The sequence below is a fragment of the Dendrobates tinctorius genome, unplaced genomic scaffold (genome assembly GCF_039654945.1).
Source record: "Dendrobates tinctorius isolate UK_male_01 unplaced genomic scaffold, ASM3965494v1 ptg000120l, whole genome shotgun sequence".
Lineage (NCBI taxonomy): Eukaryota > Metazoa > Chordata > Amphibia > Anura > Dendrobatidae > Dendrobates > Dendrobates tinctorius.
The window spans coordinates 9,733,683-9,747,615 of NW_027361788.1; the positions used below are offsets into that span (position 1 = coordinate 9,733,683).

Consider the following 13,933-nt stretch of genomic DNA (forward strand, 5'->3'; position numbering starts at 1 on the left):
TATGTGTCACACGCAGCAAGATCGCAGGCGAGATTGCTGTTGCGTGACTAAATTGGTGATGCAACAGCAATCTCGCTATGTGAGACGGGGGCTTTAAGAAATGGACACATACAAAGGCCATGTTCACACAATCAGTATTCTGTCAGTATTTTCCATCAGCATTTGTAAGCCAAAACCAGAAATGGAACAGAGGAAAAGTAGAATAGAAACATTTGCACCACTTCTGTATTTATCACACACTCCTGGTTTTGGCTTACAGATACTGACCGAATACAGAATGTGTGAACATGGCCTTACAAGAACACACGTGGTCATAGTTGACACAAGAAATAAGACAATTATTAATGGGACAAAAAATACTAAACGCCTTGTGGTGTATTAGAGTTGTTGTGGCATCACCCCCTCGCCGTGCTCCCGTCCATTTTGGCATTGCTGGCGTAAACTCCGAGCTGCGCCAACATTTTGCGACTTTTCAAAACCTTTATTCCCTGGAGTAAAAGCTTTGATGACTTCGGGCCTAACTTTATACCATTTGCTACTAGGATTACTTAGGTCTATAGTTTTTGGAGCAATTTTAACACTTAGGTCACATTTATAGAACGTGGCTAAAAGACATAATAAATATGTCACAGTGCATGAAGTTGGTTTTTTTTATTAACATAAATTAAGCCAGATTTGGTGCTGCTAGCCCGTTACATCGGCCCCAAATATGCATATTAAAGCTTAGAGGTCTCGCCCACTTGATGGCTTCAAAGTCTTAACCTTGCCAGGCCGGACATGATGGGAGTTCTGCTATGTTGACCTGTGGAATATTGTCCAACTCGGCACACGAAAACTTCAAAAGACCAAAATGTTCTTAAGAAGTCTGCAGAGCAAAACATCGACTACTGCAAAGAGACATTGGGACACCTCCATGGCACGGGCAGTCACCGGACATGGATCCCACAGACCTGGGCTATGTTTCATCGTCCCATGGAAAACTTTGCCATTGTTTGAGTAGGTCAATATTGCACAGGGCAATATTCATTCATTCCATACCCAAGGGGGTTAAGGCTTCTAAAAAGTGGATGGATCAAAGCATTCAATTCACCGGTAATGAGATATTATAAGGAGGATACCTGATAATTTGGCTTCCAATCTGCGGATATGCTCATTCCTCCTGGAAATTTGGGAAGGCAAATCGTCTCGGGAGCTGCTGCCGTCCGAGGCCTGCGAGAAGAATCACATGTAAGTCCACAGAGAATTAGAACCTGAGCATAAGGTAGAATAGGGAGATCTCAGCTGTTGGTAATATTCAGAGTCCATATCACCTGTCACTCACAAAGTCATCACCGGAGTCAGCCCCGACAGACGTGATCGACTCTCTGCTGATAGAGCGTGGGATGCGAGTGGCGCCCCCGGGCCGCGGAGCTATGGCCGCCTCCTCCGCAAGTTTTTTCTTCAGCTTGGTGAACATTGCACCCCTCCCACTGCTTCCCAGCCCAAAGAGGCACAAGTATCAAAGTCAAAGGGGTGCTCAGGCTGTGCTGGGGATAGGCTTCACCAAGCAGCGCCGGACTTCAGATCGCAGAATCCGCACTCACTTCCATCCTGCGTGAACACCGAAAGAAAAAGTCATAACACGAAAAGCAGCAGCAGGTATCAGATCTCCGCTGAAGTGCAAAACCAATTATATGCACAAAAATAATACAAAAAAATAAAACAATCAATGAATGAATGAGTTGGGGACAGATATAGGTGCAGCGGATGCTGGGCTGACATTGGTAGATCTCTGCCCATAACAATGGCCGACTGTCGCTCGTTTACACCGTTAGGTCTCCATACAGTTGGCAGCATCCATGTAAAGAATAATTGCTGACATCCAGGATTTTTCAGGCTGCTTATAAGATGAGCATTTGCTTTATGGTCAGAAATAATCATTCTTACTAGGGCTTTTTGCACCTTTATATTGCAATGGGTGAAATCTGCTGTGAAAATTCACATAAAGAATCAACATGCTGGAATTTAAAGGGGGATCTTTCATCAGATTTCCCAATATAAACTGCATACATTATCAGGCTATGTGCCCACGTAGCGTTTAAATCCGGACACTGAAAACCGGACTCCTTCCCAGAAATCGTGTGCTTTTTTCCTCGCGATTTTACCGCGATTATGTTCGCGATTTTCGCGTGCGATATTCAAGCACTTTCCAAGCGATTTGAAGCATCGCTTGGAAAGTGATTGACAGGTTGGTCACACTCGTCAAACATAGTGTTTGACAAGTGTGACCAGGTTTTTACTATTGAGGCTGCCTATGCGACATCAATCGTAAAAGAAAGAATGCCTTGCGAGACCTGTGATGACGTAGTCTCGCGTTGCTATAGCGATCTCACGAGACCGCTAGAGTAATGCGAGACTACGTCATCACAGGACCTTGCCGCAAGGCATTACTGGGAGCGCTGAGGCCCGGGATGGCAGCGCGGGACGTTGGAAGGTAAATATACCCCGATTTTTTATTTTTTAATTACTTTTTACATTCTTTCTTTTACTAGCGCGCTCCTGAATATCAACAGTTCAGACCGGAAAAAAATTGGCCAAGCAAGTAGATTCGAAATGTGCACCCTCTGAAAGCTGCAAGTAGAGGCAACGTGCCTTTTTTTGGGGAAAAATCAAGGTCCCCTGGGCGCAGTTAATTAAAAAGTGTTCCTTACGCACCCTCCCCTGGTCCGGTACAGAGGCGATCACGCCAACAGTGCTGCAACCAATCACTGAACTTGAGTTGATGAAGTGCTGCCATTCAGAGCTGCCGAGCTCAATTATTCTCTATGATATCAGTTCTGTAGTCAATGTCAGATACTGTTGCAGCGGAGACTCAGAGCTGGGACTGGGAAGGGTGAGTAAAGTTAGCATATTTTTTCTTTTTTGGAAGAAACAGCGGCCGGGCACCAAGCCTTTCTGAGAGGGGACAGCTCCTTTATAGTGCACACAATAATACATCACAGGACAGTGAATAAATGCTGCAACAAAAACATCATACGGGGGGGGGGGGGGGGGGGGGAATTATACCAAGCGTGGATGATGTTGGTGATCTAATGACTAAGGCTTTACAGTAATGGTGGAAATCAGAACAAAGTAAAATTATATTGAAGCCAATTATTACCAAAAAGTAAAAAACTGTCACAGGGTACCCGAATAGAGGCGCCCTGGCCAACTACTCCCATCTCAGATATTTATGGAGAAGACACAGGACATAAATGTCTAACAGGACAAATGCTGACATCGTGGCAATGGTCCTATTAGACGTAGGTAAGAAAGATTGCCTGAGAAATTCACAAAATGGGCTTTGGGGAGGATGTAACCAAACTCCAGAACAGAGGAACAACAGCAGAATCATTCTAAAGAGGGTCCACAGGTACACTGACTGTATGGACAACATATCAATGTGGATTGGAGGGTATGTACCGAAGGATGTCTGATATACAAGGGCTTTGGTTACACATCGATCAGCTGCAACAATAAAATCACTGACATATTATTCTGTAAGTTCCTCTCATGCCACCATAGCAGCTCTGCCTCATCAGGACGTGCATCTGACCTTACAACTGTCCTCCGACGCTCCGTGGTCCATTTTGGAGGAAACGGACCAGATCGGGCACCATGGATCAGCGTGGACACAGGGATCCAAAGACTAGGGTAGGCGACATGGACGAGGGCAGGCACCATGGATCCGTGGACCAGCGCAGTTACCATGGACCAGAGTAGGCACCATGAATCAGCGCAGGCACAGGGATCAATGGACGGGGGCGGGCACCATGGACCAGAGCAGGCACCATGGATCAGTGCAGGTACCATGGACCAGAGTAGGCACCATGAATCAGTGCGGGCACAGGGATCAATGGACGAGGGCGAGCACCATGGATCCATGGACCAGTGTAGGCACCATGGACCAGAGCAGGCACCAAGGACCAGCACGGTCACTATGACCTAACACATAGCTGTCATGTCCGCCATGTCTGCCTTGTCTGTTTTGCCTCAAGAACCCCTGGAGCGGTGTGCACGCGCATCTCGTGTCTGCTATCCTGCATGTTCCCTAGAGCAGTGTGCACACACACCTCATGTCTGTTGAGCTGCAGGATGCCTGCGTTTCTGCTCTTCCTTCTGTGATCATCTCGTCATGTCTAGAATCCCTGATCATGTGTCCTTCCTAAGTTCTAACATAGGCTGGTTCTGCATTCGTCTCTGCATGTCTGAAACCCTGATCATGTGACCTTTCCTAGGATCCTGCACTGTCCGGTTCTGCAATAGTTTCTGCATGTCTGAAACCCTGATCATGTGATCTTTCCTAGGATCCTGCACTGTCCAAGTTCTGCAATCATCCCTGCGTGTCTGGAATCCTGATCATGTGACTGCGCTCTGTGATCCTAGAGGATGTGAACTGGAAGCTCTTCCCTGGTCCTGACCCGCAAGTGGTGGTGCTATGCCCTATATCATACCGCCCCTTCCTATGCTCAGGGCCTGAGTATTGTGTTGCTTCCCTGCATGGCCGCTTGGTCTGCTGGGTCGCTCCCTCTATTCTGTGCCCTTGCACTCTGCTCTGTCGTGCGTCTCTGCACACGCTCCGTGCTCGTATTTCGTCTCGTCTTGTGCTTTGTCTCGTGTTGTCCTCCGTGTTCTGTTTGTCCTTGCTATGTCTTCTTGTTATGTTTGCTCTGTCCCTGTCGTGTCTGTTTACACGTGCAGGCCTCCGTTCTGTCCCTGGGGTGTTTGTCTACATGTGCAGGTCTCCGCTCTGTACCCTGTCTAGTCCCAAAGTTCTCCCTTGGCCCGGCTCTGGGCTTCGTCCTACGCTCCGCTGCTAGACTCTGTCCCTGTCGTGTCTGTCTACACGTGCAGGCCTCCGTTCTGTCCTTGTTCCTGGCGTGTCTGTCTACACGTGCAGGTCTCTGCTCTGTACCCTGTCTAGTCCCATGGTTCTCCCTTGGCCCAGCTCTGGGCTTCGGCCTACACTCCACTGCTAGACTCTGTCCCTGACGTGTCTGTCTACACATGCAGGTCCCCGTTCTGTGCTCTGTCCCTGGCGTGCCCCTCGGTACGCGCAGGCCTCGCCTTGTACTTTGCCCCCGGCATGTCCTTTGCATGTGCAGGGTCCTGTCTACTACTCTATGCCTTGTCTCTGATACTTCGTGCGCTCTTGCACTTTTCGTACTAGGCTTTGCCGTGCTGTCTGCACGCGTCTGTCCTGCACGCGTCTCTGTCCTGCATCTTTGCCTAGCCCTGCCTGGTGCCTCCGTGCACGTGCCTGTGCCTGCCTGGTGTGCCTCAGCCGTGCCGCCTCTAGCCGTGCTCGCCTGTGTGCCTCTAGCCGTGCCAACGTCCAGTGCTATAGTGGTTTCCGGCTGCGTGGCCGCAGCGGTGCCGCCTCTAGTCGTGCCCGCCTGCTTATGCCATCGTCGGTACCACCTGCCGGTGCCCCCAGCTGTGGTCTCCGTGCTCCCTTGCACGCACGCTGATTCTCGCACTGTGCCTTTTCGTGCTACTCTTGCACAAAGTCTTTTGCTCTCTTTGCTCTGAACCCTAGTTTGCCTGCCGGATTCCGTAACCTGCCGACCGCTGCCAGAGGTCCGGACCTAGATGACTGCGGCCTGATGTCCGGAGCTGATGTCCGTAGCCTGATTCCTGGACCCTGTCGGTCGATGCCAGCACCCCGGATTCCGATGCCATTGAACCCGTCCCTGGCGTGCCCTCGCACGCGCAGGACACAGTCCTTGTGTTCCTCCCTGGCGTGCCCTCGCACGCGCAGGCCTTCGTCCTTGTATCCGTCCCTGGCATGCGCAGGTCTCCTCTCTGTGAATCTGATCCTGGCGTGTCTCCTTGCACGCACCCGGTTTTGTCTCCTAGTTTGTCTGCCGGATTCCTGAAGCCAGCTAATGCCGGAGGTCTGGAGCCAGATGTCTACACTCTGATGCCTGGACCCTGTCAGCCTTCCGGAGTCAGATTCCTCACACCCTGCCTTGGACTTTGGCGTGCCCTGGCACGCACCTTGTTATATGGATTCTGTGTGTTCACGTTTTGCACCTGTTTTACCTTGAAGAGTTCCTCATGCCTTGGACCTCGGCGTGCCCTTACATGCATCTTGCTTTGTGTTCTTTGTGTGTTCACCTTGGCACCTGTTGTACCCTGAAGCGTTCCTGAATGAAGTTTACTTGAGCTAATGCCTTGTCTCGTCTTGTCTTGCTTCCTGAGCCGGCCGTCTGGTCCAGCAGCCGTGGTGGCTCACCCCCTTGGTCTTGCCCATGACACTTGCTGTACAGGGGGTGGTTCCTCACTAGGTCAGCTCGCCCTAGGTGGGTGGGTGCCACGGCCCAGAGGGTTCACTCATTCAAAGAAAAACGACTCAGCGTAAGCTGACGCTCATCACAATAGCGCTCTGTATCCAGACATCTATCTGGGGTGGCATTCACACCATGTTTAACATGTGAAAAGCTCTCAACCTATAGATGTTAATTTTAGGCGATGATGGACGCCTAACAGAGGGGAGTCGCAACAATACACTGACATATGTCAGCCAGGATGAAGACTTCTCTTTGCCAATAAAACATTTTAGAAATGTGACTTTCCCATAGGACAAACCCACCGAGTCAGCATGATCAGCAATTGTGCTCCAATGAGAAGGTCCAGACGGGCGAGCGGAAACTTCACAATAATAAACTTTAGGCGCCCAGGATCCTGGTAGTTTTTTTTTTACCAGGTACTGGCTACAATCGTTGCCGTGGATCAGCTGTACCCTGTCCACAATCAGCTATCTGCTGCCACACTGGAGAATTGGGCGGGGGGAGGGGAAGACTCCCCTCATCGGACAGCATCTCAGGCCCCACATGTCACTGGCCGGGCCTTGCAGAATATCATTGTTGTGGGGTGACACCGGCCAATGAAAACAAGAGGTGCGGACGAAGTCCGGTTGCATGGGGGTCTCACGTCTAGCGCGGATTCCTGCCACTGTCTATGGGAATGACCAGCTGCTTCCACCACATTCTGACCCAGGCGTCCGGCCAGATCATCCCGCTTGCTCATATCCTGACCCAGGTGTCAGGCCGGATCGTCCCGCTTGCTCATATCCTGACTCAGGCGTTCGGCCGGCTCTTCCCGCTTGCTCATATCCTGACTCAGGCGTTCGGCCGGCTCTTCCCGCTTGCTTGTATACTATCCCAGGCGTCCGGCCAGATCGTCCCGCTTGCTCGTAACCTGACCCAGGCGTCCGGCCGGATCGTCCCGCTTGCTCGTAACCTGACCCAGGTGTCAGACCGGATCGTCCCGATTGCTCGTAACCTGACCCAGGCGTCTGACCGGATCGTCCCGCTTGCTCGTATCCTGACCCAGGCGTCTGGAGGGATCATACTGCTTGCTCATATCCTGACCCAGGCGTCTGGCCGGATCGTCCCGCTTGCTCGTATCCTGACCCAGTCGTCTGGAGGGATCATACCGCTTGCTCATATCCTGACCCAGGTGTCAGGCCGGATCGTCCCGCTTGCTCATATCCTGACACAGGCGTTCGGCCGGCTCTTCCCGCTTGCTCATATCCTGACTCAGGCGTTCGGCCGGCTCTTCCCGCTTGCTCGTAACCTGACCCAGGCGTCTGGCCGGATCGTCCCACTTGCTCGTATCCCGCTTCCAACACACACACCTGGAGAAGGGCAATCCCGAGCAGTGGGATTAGTGTTACAGCCCCTTCTATACGTGTAGTGGGGGGTCCGCACAGTGTGAACAGCCCTGTAGAAGGGCCACCTGCCATGGGAATCACTAGGATACATCTCGATCAGTAATATCTGCTCCTGGGTGACATCGCACACCACTTTCCTATAGTTACGGGACATATGCCCCGGCTTCGTGTGTCGCCTCCAGGAGGCTGAGTGACCGCCTCTAACTGCCTCCCCAGCCACATCGCCTACTTGCCGGTTTTCCGGTCTCCGTCTTTCTCTTCTCTCCTGGGGTAGATGTGGCCAGTGACGTCACCACAGCGCCCAGGTCAGGTGAGTCGCAGCCAGCTGATTGGCTAACTCAGAAGGAGGCGGAGCGATCACGAGAGGCGAATGGTTGCAATTTGATTGGCTGAAGCGTGAAACGTGACGTCAGGAGCGTCAGATATGCGCAGTATGGAGAGCTCGCGAAGCATGATGGGATATGTAGTTAAACAAGAGGCAGGGATTAGCTGGAAAAAAATAATTAACCCAGTCTCCCTGGAGTGGAGTCATCTTTTAGGGATTTTAGCCTTCTTTCCTGCTCATCGTCATTTAGATTTTTTTTTCTCTTGACATTGACTTGTTTTTTTTGTGTGTGTGAACATTGGTGTTTCGAATGACGCTAAAAACAGGAAATAATAAAACGTAAATAAAAAAACCAAAAAAACCAAAACACCATTGCTTTTTTCGGTTAAAAGAACAGCTTATATGAAGGTCCAGGCCTGTACGATGCCGTTACTATGGCAGCGATACAAATTTGCACCTTTTTTTTAATAATACCAAAACCTCTGTAATAAGAAAGAAATACACAAATTTTCACACATCAATTTTTAATTATTAATGAAGGAATATTTTTTTTTTTCCGGTAAGAAAGGAAGAAATTCGTTCCAAATCTAACAAAAAAAAAAATGCCTTGTCGCCCATAGCAACCATCCCTGTCCTCAGCTCCAATCACTACTCGGGGGTCCAGTGAGGACGTCTCCCCCATGTGCACCTGACTGCAGGCTGCAACATGTCGGCATAGTTTTTTTCGGCATCCCTTAACCCCTTCATGACAAGGACAATTTCCGTTTTTATTTTTTCCTCCCTTTGAAGGACGAGGAAGAATTCATTTTGGATTATAGGCACAAGACATCTCCGTCCACTCCTGGCAAGTGCCCCCACCTTGGCATTGCCCCAGGCCATAAAAAGCAATGCAATGTTTTCTTTAAAGGGCACCTGTCACCCCCCTGGCATTTTTAAGTAAAAGAGCCACCTTGTGCAGCACTAATGCTGCATTCTGTCAAGGTGGCTCTTTTATTTAGGGTACCTTGCACCGAAGAAATAATAGTCTCTGTTAGATGCGGAAAGACCTGCCCCCCTGTCAAATATCAGGTATGTCTGACCAATTTTATAAACTATTATTTCTGCGGTGGAAGGTACCCTAAATAAAAGAGCCACCTTGACAGAATGCAGCATTAGTGCTGCACAAGGTGGCTCTTTTACTCAAAAACGCCAGGGGGGTGTGACAGGTCCTCTTTGAAGCTCTTAACACAAGGGTGTGAAATCTTCTGCAGCTAGCTGGCTCCTTTTGTCTGACTGAAGCACATGGAGATACCGTGGCACAACAAGGCACAAAAATACAAATGGTATTCATATTTAGTCTCTATGCGTAGATAAAATCCAGCAGACCCCAGTGGCGGCACCTTTGACCTATTCAGAGCTTCGGGCGGAAAGTTACGGGCCATAAACTATTCTGGACAGAAAATCATATTCTCAGACCTGGTAGGAGGGAGGCAGCCCAGCCCAGGGGTGGGAGCAGAGTGTGGGAAGGATCAGCCTAGGAGATATAAGGCAGCCCCTCATTTTGGACTTAGTTTTCTACTGGCAGGAGGGTACGTTAGCTGACGCAGCCAGGAAAGCCTGTAACTTTGATTTGGACCTGTGATCCATCAGCGCCTCCCTGTGGTCACATGCTACATAACATGTTAATTGTAACCTTTCTACACCCTACCTTTGTACTACACTCATGACTGTACTTTATACCTGTGGCCCCAGTGGCGGCACCACCGACCCATGCAGAGCTTCGGGCAGAAAGTTATGGGCCATCCCCTATTCTGGACAGAAAATCATATTCTCAGACATGGGAGGAGGGAGGCAGCCCAGCCCAGGGGTGGCAGCAGAGTGTGAGAGGGTTCAGCCTAGGAGATATAAGGCAGTCTCATTTTGGACTTAGATTTTTTTTTCTACTGACAGGAGGACCTGTTACCTCACACAGCCAAGAGAATCACGTAACTAAGATTTGAACCTGTGGTTCATCAGCACCTCCCTGTGGTCACATGCTACATAACATGGTAATTGCAATCTATCTATACCCTATCCTTGTACTACACTCCTGACTGTATACCAGTATATTGTTCTGTAAATACAGTACAGACCAAAAGTTTGGACACACCTCATTCAAAGAGTTTTCTTTATTTTTATGACTATGGAAATTGTAGATTCACTCTGAAGTCGTCAAAACTATGAATTAACACATGTGGAATTATATAATTAACAAAAAAGTGTGAAACAACTGAAAATATGTCTTATATTCTAGGTTCTTCAAAGTAGCCACCTTTTGCTTTGATTACTGCTTTGCACACTCTTGGCATTCTCTTGATGAGCTTCAAGAGGTAGTCACAGGAAATGGTTTTCACTTCACAGGTGTGCCCTGTCAGGTTTAATAAGTGGGATTTCTTGCCTTATAAATGGGGTTGGGACCATCAGTTGTGTTGTGCAGAAGTCTGGTTGATACACAGCTGATAGTCCTACTGAATAGACTGTTAGAATGTGTATTATGGCAAGAAAAAAGCAGCTAAGTAAAGAAAAACGAGTGGCCATCATTACTTTAAGAAATGAAGGTCAGTCAGTCTGAAAAATTGGGAAAACTTTGAAAGTGTCCCCAAGTGCAGTGGCAAAAATCATCAATCGCTACCAAGAAACTGGCTCACATGAGGACCGGCCCAGGAAAGGAAGACCAAGAGCCACTTCTGCTGCTGAGGATAAGTTCATCCGAGTCACCAGCCTCAGTAATCGCAGGTTAACAGCAGCTCGGATTAGAGACCAGGTAAATGCCACACAGAGATCTAGCAGCAGACACATCTCTACAACAACTGTTAAGAGGAGACTTTGTGCAGCAGACCTTCATGGTAAAATAGCTGCTAGGAAACCACTGCTAAGGACAGGCAACAAGCAGAAGAGCCTTGTTTGGGCTAAAGAACACAAGGAATGGACAGTAGACCAGTGGAAATCTGTGCTTTGGTCTGATGACTCCAAATTTGAAATCTTTGGTTCCAACCACCGTGTCTTTATGCGACGCAGAAAAGGTGAACTGATGGACTCTACATGCCTTGTTCCCACCATGAAGCATGGAGGAGGAGGTGTGATGGTGTGGGAGTGCTTTGCTGGTGACACTGTTGGGGATTTATTCAAAATTGAAGGCATACTGAACCAGCATGGCTACCACAGCATCTTGCAGCGGCATGCTATTCCATCCGGTTTGCGTTTAGTTAGACCATCGTTTATTTTTCAACAGGACAATGACCCCAAACACACCTCCAGGCTGTGTAAGAGCTATCTGAGCAAGAAGGAGAGTGATGGGGTGCTACGCCAGATGACCTGGCCTCCACAGTCACCAGACCTGAACCCAATTGAGATGGTTTGGGGTGAGCTGGACCGCAGAGTGAAGGCAAAAGGGCAAACAAGTGCTAAGCATCTCTGGGAACTCCTTCAAGACTGTTGGAAGACCATTTCCGGTGACTACCTCTCGAAGCTCATCAAGAGAATGCCAAGAGTGTGCAAAGCAGTAATCAAAGCAGAAGGTGGCTACTTTGAAGAACCTAGAATATAAGACATATTTTCAGCTGTTTCACACTTTTTTGTTATATAATTCCACATGTGTTAATTCATAGTTTTGATGCCTTCAGAGTGAATCTACAATTTTCATAGTCATGAAAATAAAGAAAACTCTTTGAATGAGGTGTGTCCAAACGTTTGGTCTGTACTGTATACACCTTTATGTTTCTAGCGCGCATTTTCAGTGATTAAATATAAAATGAATCTTGGGCTGCTCTTATCTCGATACACGAATCCCTACGTCCACACTCTCCATTGGTCAATTATATGCAACCCGGGTTGGTTTCTGACCTGATTAAGCCCGTTGTCGGACGGGGCTTATGTCGAACGAGGAACTGGTGGCAGAATACCATACTGTTTTAGAGAGGAACTCTGGCAGTGATGGCCAGAAGGTTTATATATATATCCCCTGCTTGGACTGGTGATATATATCCCCCCTCCCTGGGAGTGCCTCTTTAACTCATATCTATAAGGGAAGCCTTTCAAGCGACTAATTGCCCTCGGTGCAGTTCCCTGATTGACTTGGGGTAAGTGGTGACACCAGAGAGCCGATCCCTGCTGGGTCCTTCTCTCCCCTCCCCAGAGGTGAGCAAAGTCGACACCCCCTTTCCACTGTGAGATCCGTCACAGATTTATGGCAGAGCAATGGGAGATATAATAAATAGTGTGCGTGGTATCCCTACTCCCGGACACTAAGGACTAATAGCGGTAGCTTGTGTTTCTGGGGTCTTAAGATCAGCTCAGCACTAGACAATCCTAGTGCAAAGTATTGTAGGTGTGGGGTGCTCGGGTTGCCGCTGTGTCCGTGACCGAGGGCTGAAAAGACTGGCTACAAGCACTCAAAGCTGGACAAGAATGATGGCCACGGAGCTAGCTCACAATGCGGAGAATGACTGTACTGGTTCTGAAGAAGGGGTGAACCAGGGGTTGGGTGGGCCAGTTGTCCTGCCTGGGCTCCCCAAGCATCTCGCCGCCAGTGCACTACCCCACCGCAGGAGAACGCCATCCTACTGCCCTTCTCCCCGGACAGCTCAGATTGGAGGCCCTCTTTCAAACTGCCCTGGCGAGACTCGAGGCGGGGCGCGAGGAAGCCTATGCAGCCCTCCTGAAAATGGCGGAGCGTCAGGCAGATTGAGAGGCTGCAGAATGCCAAGCAGAGCGAGAACATCAGCTGGAGTTGTCTCAGAAGGTTCCCCTACCGCCCACCAAAGCACCTCTGGAACCCAATACAGCCAAGGTTCGAGCTGAAGACTTCCCCTTGCTGGAGAAGTATGGAGACCTGGACTCCTTTCTGCGGGCCTCGGAGCGGATCTGCCAACAGCACCATCTGGCCTCGGATCAATGGGCAAAGCACCTGAGCCCCTGTTTGAGGGGTAAATCTCAGGATATTTTTAGGGGACTTACCTGCTGGGGAGGAATAGGACTATGAGAGCATCAAACAGGCCCTGATCCAGCAGTTCAACCTCATCCCGGAGTCGTACCACAGGAAGTTCCGGAGCCTGCAAAAAGGCCCCACGTACACATGGGCCAACCACATGAGGGCCCTTATGAGAGCTGCAGAGCATTGGATGAAAGGTCTGGAGCTCTCCATTGGCCAGGAGATCCAGGAAGCGTTTGTCACAGAGCAATTCTTGTGGAACTGCCTAGAGGACCTCCAGCAGTGCCTTCCTGACCAGAAACCCAAGGGGGCCGCTGCTACAGCCGTCCTGGCAGATGACTATGCCAACAACCGGGCCCCTGAAGCAAGTTCCCCCAGCCCCTAGAAAGCAAGGGGTGCCCCCCCCCTCTGCTTACCTCTCCAAGCCAGGGGTAGAACCAAGGAGGTGTCACCTCTACAACCAACCTGGACACTTTAGGGCCACGTGTCCCCAACACCACAAGGCCCCGTCTTCATCCCCAAAGCCATCCCCTTTCATGTGTTTGTGGCGTGACAAATACCAGCCCATCACCGTAAACCATGCCACTGCTATGGAACTGCGGGACACTGGCGCCAAGATGACCCTCGGGCGGCCTGAGATAAGTGTCCCCCCAGGACTTGATACCTGGAAAAATCCTCGCCGTCTCCAGGATTGGAGGCATCAAACAGGCGCTGCCCGTCGCCAGGGATCATCTGGACTGGGGCGCTGGGAGGGGAATGAGGATGGTGGGAGTGTAGGCGAATATTCCTGAGAATGTTTTACTTGGGACAGATTTGGAGCAGCTAGTATCACTGTATGTGGCTACTGAGACTCCAAGTCCTGGTCCCCTCACTGTGTCTTGATTTGTCTACTGCTAGTGATGATGTAAGTGTGCTGCCTGTTCCTTCTGTGGCAAGGGGGTGGTGGGAGCTGAGAGTTACTCCA

General features: G+C 49.8%; 1 protein-coding gene across 6 annotated transcripts in view; it reads right to left on the reverse strand.

The window, feature by feature from the left end:
* Window positions 1–8,050, reverse strand: part of GOLGA1 (golgin A1) — a 72,807-nt gene extending 64,757 nt beyond the window's left edge. For 5 of the 6 annotated variants that reach the window (XM_073590730.1, XM_073590728.1, XM_073590726.1 and 2 more), the window contains exons 1-3: window positions 7,930–8,050; window positions 1,322–1,590; window positions 1,119–1,209 (exon numbers count right to left, since the gene is read on the reverse strand). In XM_073590730.1, coding sequence (XP_073446831.1) covers window positions 1,119–1,209; window positions 1,322–1,456 — 226 coding nt within the window. In that variant the 5' untranslated portion in view covers window positions 1,457–1,590; window positions 7,930–8,050. Of the gene's footprint in view, window positions 1–1,118; window positions 1,210–1,321; window positions 1,591–7,925 lie in introns of all 6 variants that reach the window. The other variant, XM_073590725.1, reaches the window with a different exon arrangement.
* Between the last annotated feature and the right edge of the window lie 5,883 nt (window positions 8,051–13,933).